Source organism: Rhinatrema bivittatum, chromosome 1 (assembly GCF_901001135.1).
Source record: "Rhinatrema bivittatum chromosome 1, aRhiBiv1.1, whole genome shotgun sequence".
Classification (NCBI taxonomy): domain Eukaryota; kingdom Metazoa; phylum Chordata; class Amphibia; order Gymnophiona; family Rhinatrematidae; genus Rhinatrema; species Rhinatrema bivittatum.
In genome coordinates this window covers 485,664,740-485,678,846 of record NC_042615.1, presented here as the reverse complement: position 1 = coordinate 485,678,846, position 14,107 = coordinate 485,664,740, and the positions used below count along the sequence as shown (strand labels likewise).

Below are 14,107 nucleotides of genomic sequence, written 5' to 3'. Positions count from 1 at the left end.
TCGCAATGTACTTAACTGGACTCGCTCATTACTCCATTTGGCTAGTGTGATGGGTCATCGTGACCCGGCTTAGTATGGCTCCGTGCTAGCGTATGCTGACGCTATTCTGGCGACCAGCCGGATGTATGAGGGTTGATCGTGGCTCAATTATGAGCATTTCAGGGACCAGATGGAGGAGAACAAATTTATGACTTGGGGCAGTAGGGATGTCGGGTTGTGGTTGACACAAATGTGTGTCAAGGTAGGGTCTTCTGGTGGAGGGGACGTTAGCGGAATGTCCGGTGCACCTAGCGGGTGGCTCTTTCAGACCGGAATGGCCCCGGCGAACGGCGGTTGAGCTGGGCCCAGTTTCCCATATGTGTGTTGGAAATTCAACCATTCGGCCTGTAACTTCCCTGACTGGAAGTTCAAACATGCGTGCTCCAGTTGCGAGATTGGTCACCCCGCCCCCAAGTGTCCGAAACGATCCAGTGTCTGGAGTGGTGACTGGTTTGCTGCAAAAAGCACCCCGAAATGAGGTAACAGGGTTTGTGCCTATCCCCATCCGTTTAGCAGCTATGTCGTAATGATTGGATAGGTATCACAAAGCAGAAGCTGCGTTGCTCGTTTCAGGGTTTTGCGTATGGTTTTCATATCCCCTTTGCAGGTCTGGTGGGGTGGGTGGGGGACAGAATTGCCCGGTAAAAACTGGCTCATGTAGTAGCCTCTAAAGTGCAATATGAGATTGACGTGGGGAGGATTGTGGGTTCTTTCCAGGTCCCTCCCTTCGAGGGCATGGTTTTATCCCCTTTGTCAGTGGTGCCCAAAAAGGAACTGGGTAAGTTTTGTTTGATCCATAATCTGTCATCCCGGAAGATAATTCGGTCAATGATTACATTCCCAGGGATCTCTGCACTGTGCAGTATGCTTCCTTTGAGTCGACGGTGTCAATGGTTCGTCGTTGTGGCGCGGGGGCCCTCATGGCAAAAGTGGACATTGAGTCAGGCTTCCAGTTGCTCCTGATTCACCCTGAGTCATTCCCATTGTTGGGTTTCTGTTTTCAGGAGGCATTCTATTTTGACAAATGCCTGCCTATGGGGTGTTCCATCGCCTGTGCTTATTTTGAAACATTTAGTTCAATTGTTCATTGGGTGGTTGCCAAGCGAGCCGGTGTAGCAAACATCGCGCATTATTTGGACGATTTTCTTTTCATTGGTGACTCGTCTTCGTCGACTTGTTTGCACCTGTTGAGCTGTTTCCGGAACACTGTTTCTGACTTTGGCATCCCATTAGCAGAGGACAAGACTGAAGGTCCTTGTACTTGGCTGGTTTTCTTGGGCATTGAGTTGGATTCGATAGAGATGATCTCACGTTTGCCAGCAGACAAAGTGATGGTCATGAGGGATCTTGTGTCCAGGGCATTGCTGGCCAAAAAGCTAACTACGCCAGATGCAATCCCTGGTGGGCAGTCTGAATTTCGCTTGCCGCATACTTTCTATGGCCAGAGTTTTTCTGAGAAGGTTGAGTTCCAGTAAGGCGGGTTTGCAGAAGAGTGGTCATCACATTTGCATAACGGATTGGCTGCGGAGGATTTACAGATTTGGGATAGCTTCTTGTCGGATTTTAATGGCTCTTTATTGTGGCAAGATGATTCTGTCTCGAATCGCGACTAAGAATTATTTACCGATGCTGCCGGATCGGTTGGTTTTGGCGCCTACTTCCAGGGTGCCTGGTGTGCGGCACTTTGGCCGGAGGACTGGAAGGAGGTCAGGTTACCAAGAACATTACATTCCTTGAATTGTTCCCCATTGTCGTATCTGTGTTCCTTTGGGGATCGCAATTCCAAGGCAGGAGAGTAGTGTTTTAGTGTGACAACTGGAGTGTGGTGGATGTCATTAATAGGAGAACTATGAAGTGCATATTGGTGTCCGATCTGCTGTGTTGTATGGGATTGAATATCACTGTAAGGGCTAGGCATGTTCCCGGGGTTTCTAATGCTGTAGCTGATTCTCTTTCTCATTGCAAGTGGTCCTTGTTTCGGGAGCTTGCACCAGAAGCAGATCAGCAGGGAGCGTCAGTGCCGCATTTCCTTTGGAACTTCGGTTCCTGGAAGCATGGCAGCTGCTCCAGGCATCATTAGCTCCATCCACCTGGAGCAGTTATCTGGTGTCTGCAAACAAGGTTGCGTCTTTCCTGGCAGGTTTGGGTTGGCATGGGGGTCCCGTCTTGGATAAATACATTGTGCAGTTTATTGAGAATGCGAGGGCGAACGGGGCTTCCAGGGCGTCGGTGGCTAGGCAATTGTCCGGATTCTCCTTTTTTTTTTTTATGAGGACTCATGGCTAGGGTTTTCCAGTAGGGAGATTCCTGGTTCGTCGATTGATGCTAGGGTGGGCCTGCAGGTCCGCGGCAGTACCAGATAAACGTCTCTCTATTCTCATGAGATTTTGGGAAAACTATGGGAGTTGTTGCTCGCTATTTGTAATAACGACTACAAGTGTTGTCTGTTTCGTCTCACCTTTGTGTTCGCCTTCTTTGGTGCTTTTCGCATTAGCGAGTTGGTAGCGAGAGCCTCCCAAAGATCTGAGGCTTCTGGCCTCTTATTTAGGAATGTGAGCATCCAGGATGATTCGGTGACAGTTATTCATAGGTCCAAAACCGATCAGGTGGGTAGAGGGTCGTCTGTGGTGCTTCATTCGGTTCCGGGATTGCAGACCTGCCCTGTGGCGAACGCAGTGGCTTTTGGGCGAATTCGCTCAGAGGGTGGGATTCACTTTCTGGTTCACCACGACTTGCGGCCCCTGACAAAGTATCAGTTTGAGGCGGTCCTGCAGACGTGTTTGACTGCGTTGGGGTTAGATACCTCAAGGTTCGGGACTCACTCCTTCCAGATTGGTGCAGCGACATCTGCGGCGACCTCCAGTCTGTCGGGTGGAGTGATCCAAAGAATTGGTAGTTGGAAGTCGGATGCTTTTACCGGGTATGTGCCACCCGGCAATTCCTAAGTCATCCAAGATATTTTCTCTTTGCGGGTACAGCACGCCGGGGGATGGTTGTGTGGATTGTGGGACATTCCTACGTAGCCTGGGCCCATTCCCACGCCCATGGGTGCCGGTATGGGCCACATTTGGACTTGGAGGGTCAGGGGGTGAATGTTTGTTGGCTTGGGCGGAGGGGAATGTGTTGGGCAGAGTTGCTGCACTGTCTGCAAAGGGGGATCGGCTGTTTTAGCCCGCCGCATGTTTTAATCATCCACCTGGGCGGGAACGACTGGGGCAAAATGTTGGGTCGCAGGTTCATTGGCATGGTGCAGGGATCTGGTGACTGTTTCCTGTTTGTTCCCTGCTACTGTACTCTGCTGGTCCAATATAATTCCAAGGCCTTTGATTGCAAATAAGATTTAGCGCCGTTGTCGTGCCAAGGCAAACCAGCAGATTGGCTCTTGGTTAGCTGGTATGGGGGGTTTTCATATTCGCCATGATTGGTCTTGGGACCTCAAGGCGGGGCTGTTTAGGTGGGATGGGTCCATTTATCCTTTGTAGGCTTGGACCTGAGTGGGGACCCTGGCCGCATCTTTGGGGGTCGCAGGTACCTGCACCTGTGGCGGGTAGCCCGATCCTATTGGGGGATAATGCGTTGGTTAAAATTGTCTGACTTGACAGGGGTCTGGTCAGGGATTCCTAACAGAACAACTGGGTGCAGTTGCTGCTGGTACGACTCCTTGCTGGGGCGGTGGTGGGGATCGACGTGGTCGGCTCCTTGCTGGGTGATGGTCGTGGGGGGGGGGGGGGGGGGGTTTCCAATGATGTGACTATATACCTGCTGGAATAGCCTGAGAGTGCCCATCTTGCTGGTCGGTGGCGGATTTTTTAAATCTCCTATCCGAGGTCTCTGCTCAATTGAGGAGGGAAGAACTAAGTTTCACTTCAGCAGCAGCCTCCAAAATTTACTTTCCTATTCAGTCTACCAGATCTCAGACCATGGGATGCTTACCTACCACCTGCCGGAGACAGAACACTGGCAGGCTGAGGTCAGTACAAATGCACATAAGAGGTGACAGTGAGCTTGTTGATCTGTCTCCATCCGCTGGTTGGTGAGCATAACCCAGTCAGCTGGACTAGTCTTAATGAAGAGAAAGACTGTTGCTTACAATAAATGGAGCTATGTAGCACCTAGCAGCGATGAACTGCAGAACAGCAGTGGAAGCAGCAAATGCCAAGACAAGAGTCTGTGGCAGCTATAAGGCGTGCAGTTGAAGTAGAGGGTAAAAGACAGGAAGAAAGAAGGCAGAAAGCTATTGAGGAAGGAACATAGAAATGGAAGGAGGCAGTGTAGGGAGGAGCATGTAGTCATTTTCTCAAAACTCTGTATCAGTAGCTGTAGAATTGCAGAAAATTATAAGAACATAAGATTTTCCATACTGGGTCAGACCAAAGGTCCGTCAAGCCCAGTATCCTGTTTCCAGCAGTGGCCAACCCAGGTCACAAATACCAAAAGATCAACAGATTTCATGCTGCTTATCCCAGGGATAAGCAGTGGATTTCCCCAAGTCCACCTTAATAATAAAATCCTTGATTTTAGAAATTTTTTTCTAATATCTAAAAGGTGGCCATATCATCTTTCCTTTCTGTAATGCTAGGTTTCTTGACCTGGTTTATGAACTGTGGCACCTAAAGGAGTGAAGGCCAAAGAAACATATCACATGATCTATGCAATGTCATTGACCATATGACATAATATATACATCCAGAACATACCAAAGATACATACATAGCACATGCTGTACCACACAATCACCCACAGCATACACACTTAAGTTCTCTCTCAGATTGAACAAATAATCACTTTACAATATTCAGTCCTGAAACCAAGGGCACTCACCCTTGGATTGAATCCTGTTTCTGGATGGTTGACTGCTGCTCAGATGTCAAGGACTGGGGCAGACACTGTGCACTCTACAGGAAGGCAAATGTCATATATAACAGCATTAAGAAGTAAATGAGTAAACAGCATGAGCAACAACAGCAAGTACAAGAATTTGAGGCAGATAGGTAGTTGGGCATGCATTTTTAGTGGAACTAAAAAGTATTATGATGATTTTGTTTTAGGAAAGAAGTGCTTCATTGTTATTGTAGTTGGGTTATGAAATATTGGGTATTTTCCAGAAAGCAAGTGTTGCTTACCTGTAACAGGTGTTCTCGCAGGACAGCAGGATGTTAGTCCTCACATATGGGTGACATCACAGGATGGAGCCCAATCACGGAAAACTTCTATCAAAGTTTCCAGAACTTTGACTGGCCATGCCCAGCATGGCACTAACCCTGCAGCCAGCAGGGGTCCCCCTTCAGTCTTATTTGATAGCTACAGGCAGTGTTGAAAAAATAAAACAACAAAACGTTACGAACCCAACACCGCGGGGCGGCGGGCGGGTTTCGTGAGGACTAACATCCTGCTGTCCTGTGAGAACACCTGTTACAGGTAAGCAACACTTGCTTTCTCACAGGACAAGCAGGATAGTAGTCCTCACATATGGATGAGTACCGAGCTGAGGATGTCCGAACATGCACCAAATGTACCCAACGGCATGCAACAGGCACAACAACTGGGGTGGAATTTGCTGGAGGGCATCCTGAAACCCACCAGGCAGGCGGAAGGGTGTTGGTACATCACGTTGGAAATAGGTTACGCAGGACAGATTGGCCGAAGATGGAATCAGGTCTTCCGGCTTTGTCCAAGCAATAGTGGGCTGCGAAGGTATGGCGAGAGCTCCAGGTGGTAAGCCCTGCAAATGTCAGGAAGCGGCACCGATCTTAGGTGTGCTACTGAAGTCGCCATGGCCCTCACAGAGTGTGCTTTAACACGGTCTTGAAAAGGAATGCCTGCTTGCTGGTAGCAAAAAGATATGCAGTCCACCAACCAGGAGGAGAGAGTCTGCTTACCCACAGGTTGCTCTAATTTGTTGGGATGGAAAGAGACAAATAATTGAGTGCTCTTACTGTGGGCAAGTGTACGGTCTAGATAGAAAGCTAGAGCTCATTTACAGTCAAGGGTATGCAGAGCCTGTTCCCCTGGATTGGAATGGGGCCTGGGAAAAAAGGTAGGTAGTATGATGGATTGATTAATGTGAAACTCCGAAACTACCTTAGGTAAGAACTTTGGGTGAGTGCGGAGTACCGCCCGGTCCTGCAGGAGTTTAGTGTAAGGCGGATAGATAACTAGGGCCTGTAACTCACTAACCCTGCGAGCTGACGTGATAGCTAAAAGGAAAATCACTTTCCATTTGAGATATTTTAGGTCACAGGAGTGAAGAGACTCGAATGGTGGTTTCATGAGCCGACCAAGAACCAGGTTAAGGTCCCAAGTAGGGGCTGGAGGCCGTAAAGGTGGCTTGATATGGAGCAAGCCCTTTAAAAATCATGTTACGAGGTGTTGTACCTTTATGGAAGGAGGCTACCGCACTGACATGCATTCTGATGGAAGAGGTTTTTAGACCTGACTCTGACAAATGCCAGAGATAGTCCAAAAACCTTGAGATTGGACAGGAAAAGGGATCAAGGGACTGCGAAGTGCACCATGATGTGTACCTTTTCCATTTATAGGAATAAAATTTTCTTGTGGAAGGCTTCCGTGAAGCAATCAGGACACGAGAAACCGAATCTGAAAGGTTAAGTGGCTGAAGGATTAACCTTTCAACATCCATGCCGTCAGGGACAAGGCCTGAAGATTGGGATGACGTAGGTATCTGTCATTTTGAGTGATCAGATGCAGGTCCGTTCCCAAGGGAATGTGCCTGCGGATGGAGAGATCCTGGAGTATGGAAACCACACTTGGTGTGGCCAATGAGGTGCTATCAGGATCATGGTTCCCTTGTCCTGACGTAGCTTCACAAGAGTCTTCGAAAGAAGAGGACGTGGAGGGAATGCATAGAGCAGACCGGTTGCCCATGAGAGGGAGAATGCACCTCTGGGCTGAGCGCGCTCGCTCCGAATGAGGGAGCAGTAATTGTCCACTTTGTGGTTCTGAGGGGACACAAAGAGGTCTATCTGGGAGTATCCTCATTGGCGAAAGATTGAGGTCGCTACCGAGGGGTTGAGAGACCACTCGTGTGGCTGGAAGACGCGACTCAGTTTGTCTGCCAAGACATGGTCCACTCCTGGCAAGTAGGTGGCCCTGAGGTACATCGAGTGGGAGAGCGCTTCCTCCCAAATCTGTGCAGCTTCCTGACACAGAAGGAAGGAACCCTTGCCTCCCTGTTTGTTGATGTACCACATGGCCACCTGGTTGTCAGTCTGAATCAGGATGACGTGATTTGATAGGTGTTCCTGAAAAGCCCTGAGAGCATATCGCATTGCTCGAAGTTCTAGGAAGTTTATTTGATGTTTGGCTTCCTGTGGAGACCAAGATCCTTGTGTCTGTAGATTGTCCACGTGGGCTCCCCACCCGAGGTTGGAAGCATCGGTGGTGAGAATGAGTTGAGAATCTGGCACTTGAAAGGGCAGTCCCTGGAGGAGATTGGTCTGATCTTTCCACCAGGCGAGAGACAGAAGGAGTGAGTTTGTGATGTGGACAATGGTCGACAGAGGCTGAACAGCTTGAATCCATTGTGACCTCAGAGTCCAATGCATGAGTCTCATGGCTGGAGGACGCCATGTGTCCTAGCAGGACGAGGAATTGGCGAGCTGTTGCTGTATGTTGAGACTGCAACTGGTGAGCGAGGGCCACGAGTGTTAGCGCTCGTTGTCGAGGTAGAAAGGCTTTTGCCTGTAAAGTGTCCAAGTCTGCTCCAATGAATGGCAAGTTTTGAGATGAGGTTAAATAGGATTTCCCGTAATTGATAAGAAATCCTAGAGAAATTAAAGTGTGTAGCGTGAAATCGAGGGACGACAGAGCGGCTTGCTGGGTTGGAGCCTTGATTAACCAGTCGTCCAGATTGGGGTAGACGTGCACAGTTTCTTTCCTGAGGAAAGCTGCTACAACTACGAGACATTTGGTGAAGACTCGTGGTGCAGACGCTAGGCCGAAAGGAAGCACTCGATATTGATAGTGCTTTGGGCCTACTAAAAACCTGAGGTTCTTACGATGAGTTGAAGTGATCGCAATGTGTGTGTATGCATCCTGGAGGTCCAGAGAGCAGAGCCAGTCTCCTCTTTGTAGAAGAAGTAGAAGCGAGCCCAAGGTTACCATCTTGAACTTTTCCCGCTGGAGGTACTTGTTGAGAGCACGTAGGTCCAGAATTGGACGAAGCCCCCCCGGATTTTTTGGGGATCAAAAAGTACTGGGAAGGAGGCGGAAAGAGTGAGACCTGCATGCCGGGACCTCGCCCGGTCTACCTGAGATCCGGAGAAACGGAGAAAAATAAAAGAACTTTTTTCCCGGACGAGAGGGAGGCGGAACCCCGCCCCTTTTGACGTCATTGGTGCCCCGGGACAGCTACAAAAGAAGGGCACAGCGGCGCGCAGCCGCCGGCGCGCGCTGCTGAAGCCGCGCGCCAAAGGGGCGCACCCCTGGAGGAAATTATGGGAAGAAAGAGAAAATCGAAGACATACGCCTCCTCTCCTACCACCACGCCCATGACGAAGAGAGCAGGCCCAATGGACTCCCATGTGGTGTTTGCTGGTGAGTCTGTTGTTGGGGGAATATATGAGAAGGAATCCCTTTTCAGGAACCTCTCATGCCCCCATGGCCTTACAATCTTCCCCATCCCCCGCACGAGACACAACAAATGCAGGCAATGAAGATATGGCCCACACGGGAGGAGTGATACAAACTCAAAGTGGTAGTGGATCACCACCTGAACGGACCATATATACTGATTTAATTTTGGGTGGCGAGGCAACTGATGTTTGTGTCAAGGTCAAATGTCCCTCTATCATTTCTGTATTAAGAAATGAAGGAGAAGACAATATTGATGAACCAGATAAGGTAACATTGTTAGATGTTTGGAAATTGTCTGCTAAGATTGAAAAGAAAATGTCAGGATTTATGTCCAATGTACAATCTTTTTCAGTAGAGGCGAAGGAAAAATTTGTTGATTTGGATAAAAGAACTGAGAGACTAGAACAGGAAGTTGCAAAATTGAACCCTGTGGTAAATAAGTTGCAGGCTGTAAATGTTGCCTCTATTAAAGATAACATGATGCTACATAGTAGAGTAGAGAGTCTAGAGAACGAATTAAGATCTGGCAATCTAAGATTGCTAAACTTTCCTATTTCTAGACTGATGTCAGCAGAAGAGTTATATAAAAAATATGTAATAGAAATATTGCAGTTTGAAGTAGAGAAAATACCGATGCTCTCTAGACTGTATTATTTACCTACAAGAAAGATAGAGCAGAATCAGGAGGGTGGAGTAGATAATTTAGAAAGTCCAGGGGTTTCTACCTTTCTGGAAGACTCCCTGGACTTGATAAATTCTAGAGCAACTTTGCTCATTTCCTTTTCCTTGAGACGGGATAAGGACCTGTTTTTTCAAAAATACTTTCAGAATAAAGATCGAGTCTTTTGTGGACAGAAAATACAGGTCTTCCCGGATGTTTCCCGTGCAATGCAAGCACGGAGGAAACTTTTCCTATCAATGAAACAATCTGTTTTAAATATTGGGGCTAGTTTTTTTCTAAAATGTCCGTGTAAATGCCAGGTATTGTTTCAAAATAATAAGTTTATTTTTATAGACCCATCCCACCTGCAACGCTTTATTTTAGATAAATCCCAACCTTTATGAAAGGGTAGTGAGGGGATTTATGATTGTATAAGAGAATTGTCAATGTCGCAGTGTTAATGACTCTTTCCCCCTCCAAATTATGTGGGCTAGAATAAATTTGTTTTTTCTTGTACAAAGAGAGATGTAAGAAATATGTTATACTTGATTATATCATTTATTGCAAATGTTATAATTTGAAAAATATAAAATAAAATAAAAAAAGTACCGGGAATAGAATCCTAGGCCTTGCTGCGAGAGCGGGACAGGTTCTATTGCTCTTAACTGGAGAAGAAGGGAAAACTCCTGCTCCAGAAGGACAGTGTGGTCAGATACTCTCCACGCCTGCAGAGGTGGTGAGTCCGGTGGAAGAGTAAGAAAGTTTAGGTGGTAACCCTGAGCAATGATTGCTAGCACCCATTGGTCGGTAGTGATTGATTGCCACATGTTGTGAAAGTGGCACAATCGACCTCCCACTGGTATGCTTGGCAGAGGAATCAGACTGCTGCCCTCCAAGTGAAAGTAAAAAACCGGAAGCAGGCACTGGCTGGGGAGCTGCTTGCGGCTTTTGCTTTTGGGCCTGGCGAGGCTGAGGCTTTTGATAAGGTCTCGTAGTTCGGGACCTTGCTGGTGGAGGATAGTACTTCCTTGGAAGGAAGAATGACTTCTTAGAGTCCTTCCTGAAGGGATGTCTTAAGGGGAAGTCGGAAGGTATCGATGAGAGCTTAAGGGTCTCATTATGGTCCTTTAATTCAGCCACTATTTGCTGGATCTGCTCACCGAACAGACTGGGCGAAGGTCAGAAGATTTAAGCCAGGCCCTTCGTCTTGCCGAAATAGCAGCTGCAGACACTCTAGTAGAGGTGTCGAAGATATCATAGGCTGTTCTTATCTCATGCTTTCCTGCTTCAAACCCCTTGTTGACAAGGATTTGAAGCTGGTCTTGGAATTGTTCAGGCAGGGTTTCAGAGAAGTCCTGTATCTGTTTGAAGATGACCCTATTGTATTGGGTCATATACAGCTGGTAAGCAGCAATTCTAGAGATGAGCATGGCCCCTTGGAACACTTGTCGACCAATATTGTCTAGGAACTTGTGTTCCTTAACAGGAGGAGTAAATGAGTGAGGCTTCGTCCCTTTTGCTTTCTTTTGAGCCGATTCTACCACAACTGAGTGGTGGTCGAGCTGAGATTTTTGAAAGCCGGGGGCTGACTGCACTAAATAGGTAGTGTCAGCTTTTTTATGGACAGGGGCAATGGATCCGGGGTTTTCCCAGTTCTTTTTGAGGAGGTCAAGAAGAACTTGATGAATGGGAATGGAAGTGATTACTTCAGGGGCATCCAGAAACTGGAGGAGCCCCATCATCTGATGCCTATCATCCTGCTCCGTCTGAAGCTGAAAAGGGACCAACTCAGACATTTCCTTCACAAAATTAATGAAAGAAAGGTCCTCTGGAGGAGAACGCTTTCTACTTTCAGTAGGAGAGGGAGGTGAAGGTAGGTCATCAGTGTCTGAAGAAGTATCATCACCCCAGGCGTCATAAGGATCAGCAGACTGACCTGTAGGACGAGAAGGGGGTTGGATACCGACGGCCCCGGCTGAAGCTCCGAGAAAATCGAAGGAATCGCCGGGGGCACCGTGGACGGCCTGGAGGGCATCGGTGCCGGTATCGAAGGCATCGATGGCGCCGACGAATGTATCGCCTCCGATGAATGAATCTGTGGTGAGGGACGAATTGGCATCGATGGCTGAGGCAAAACTCCCGAAGGAGGGATGCGGAATGGTGTTTCTCCTCCCGATGAGGCTGTCAACGGGGAGCGCACTGGAGCCATCGGAGACCCGGGAATCACCAGTGGAAGGGCAATTATGAGCGCCTCCATCTGGGAGAGCAGCGGAGCCAGCGCTGCTGAAATCAGGTCGATGACCGGTTCCACAATCTGTGCCGGTGCCGAAGGGACCTGGAGCTGTTGCATCGCCTTGTCGATGGCCTCCTGGACCAGCTGGTCCAGTTCTTCTTGGAGACCTGGAGCAAGTAGCCCTAGCTCCGGAACAGAAGAGGGAGGCAGAGGCATAGCCGGAGGGATTACCTTTACAAGCGGAATCGCAGCTCCCAAACCCCGATCAGGTGAGGGTGGCCTTGATGACCCGGTCGCAGGAATGGTCGGTGCCTTTCCTGGACAGGGCTTCTTCGATGGTGGCTTGGACTGTGGCTAGGTTGATGATTTCGCTCCTTCGATGGTCCGAGTCCTACGATGCCGATGGCGATGTTTCTCCCTACGATCCCCTCGATCCTGAGGGGGAGTAACGGGTGCCGATGGCCGTGAAGACATCGATGGCAGGCGGTCACCGGACTGTGGTCGATGCTGGTGCGACGTCGACGATGCCGGTTCCATTGATGTCGATGCGATGGACAACGTCGGGGTGTAAGCACGGAAGATGAGTCCCATCTTCTCCATCCTTGCCTTGCGACCTTTGGGTGTCTTGAGGGCACATTTAGTGCAAGTCAGGATATCATGCTCCCGGCCTAAACACATTACACAGATGCCATGAGGGTCTGTGATAGACATGGTGCGAGTACAGTCCGGCACCAGTGGAACCCCAACGCCATAGAAAAAATCAAGCCGCGGGATGGACGACGGTCAGCAGGCCGCAAGGGCCAAACTTGATGGTAATCGATGAAAAACTGTCAAAAAACTTACCAGAGTACCGCGGCTAGAGAGAAGTTAGAGGAGGGACCCCTGTGGGGCAATTTAATGTTAGTTAATTCCGTGAGGAAAATTCCTGTCAGGAATCTCCACAGAGCTCCTAAACCGCGAGGCTACTGCAGTGCGGAAAAAAGAAGACTGAAGGGGGACCCCTGCTGGCTGCAGGGTTAGTGCCATGCTGGGCATGCCCAGTAGGGGCCAGTCAAAGTTCTGGAAACTTTGACAAAAATGTTCCGTGATTGGGCTCCACCCTGTGATGTCACCCATATGTGAGGACTACCATCCTGCTTGTCCTGTGAGAATATATCTAAGCACTTATAGTTAATTTCATTGAGGTGGTGAGAGAGTCTGTATACAAAGTTCATTGAAAGATATTTGGCATATACTAGAAGAGAGCAGGCCAGAAGCTGACAGAGTTGCCTCCAGGAAACCACACATTCAGCTTTTATTGCTCTGATATAAGTAAGGATAAGCAGTTTCCTAAAACCCCACTTAAATTATTAGGCTAGGTGGCTTTTTGCTAATGAAAAACAAGTGCTCACTCACCAATTATTGACTCAGACAAGGTTAGACATGCTACACATTGATTTTTGGGGGATATGTGGTCTTCTAACAGTACAAACTAATAAGAATGTTCTCAGCCATCAATTTCCTATTAATTCCTACAGCAATAGGATAAATGGTATTGCACCTTGAAAAGTATAATCGGCTAGCAACCACAGAAAGAGCTTTTACATTTCATGTCCAGGGGATTATCCTCCTTTTGCTTCCTGCAATTCTTTTCTAATCAGAGCATGTCTCCAATTCTGAGACTAGAATAGTTACTTAAATAAAAATTCAGATTTATCTGATTCAGCAGTTTCCTCGTTTGGGCTTCCAGCTGTCATAACTAGGGCTGGGATCTGGCACCAGGAGCCTTCATTCACAATTACCTGGAATTATTTCTCCTTTTTTATATTCCCTCAATTTATTTATTCCACTCATTTTAGCAGTTCTTGGCTGGGAGCCATAAACCAGGGCTTATTTATGAATCCTGCAGTCATGGGCCCTAAATCCAGTTACTGCATGACATTGGCTAGTCCAGGGAACAAAAAACCTGAGCTGGGAATCAAACCCAATTCCCTTCACATGGCAGCACACAACACTGCCACTGAGCTATCAGACCAGCTTAAAAAAAAATTAATTCTCATAAGGACAAATTCAGAGTTTTTACTATCCCAGCTACAAATAAAAGCAGAATTATAAATTTGGGCTAGATGAGCCATTTTGTTATATAAGTTAAATTAAATCGATACTAAATATTCCTATTCTATTATAAGCCCTCACAACTGGAACTAATGAGATTTAGCAAACCAATAGCTCACTGGATGAGATTAACAGCAGCCTGGAAAACTCATCTCCCAAAACATCAACTGATGACCTTTTGCCCATTCAATATTTTGAAAAGGTATGACTGTATCTCTAGGTAGCTGTTTTACAGATTTTCACTACAGAGGAAAAAGCCTTCACTGTTCTGAAGGATGTGCTCTGAGGAAACCTGGAAACTCTTAACGTGATTCTTTGTGGGCCTCAGCACAATGACAACTAATCCATCTAAAGACGGAAACATAGAAACATAGAAATGACGGCAGAAGACCAAACGGCCCATCCAGTCTGCCCAGCAAGCTATGCACTTTTTCTCTCTCTCTCTCTCTCTCCCATACTTGTTACACCTGGCTTCCAGTACCCTC

The 14,107-nt window shown here is 47.8% G+C and overlaps 1 protein-coding gene across 5 annotated transcripts in view; it reads right to left on the bottom strand.

Annotated features, from left to right (window-relative positions):
- WNK3 (WNK lysine deficient protein kinase 3) overlaps positions 1–14,107 on the bottom strand; it is a 463,548-nt gene that overhangs the window by 140,485 nt on the left and 308,956 nt on the right. For all 5 annotated transcript variants that reach the window (XM_029607822.1, XM_029607849.1, XM_029607812.1 and 2 more), the window contains exon 11: positions 4,861–4,934. In XM_029607822.1, the coding sequence (XP_029463682.1) occupies positions 4,861–4,934 (74 nt within the window). The remainder of the gene's footprint in view (positions 1–4,860; positions 4,935–14,107) is intronic.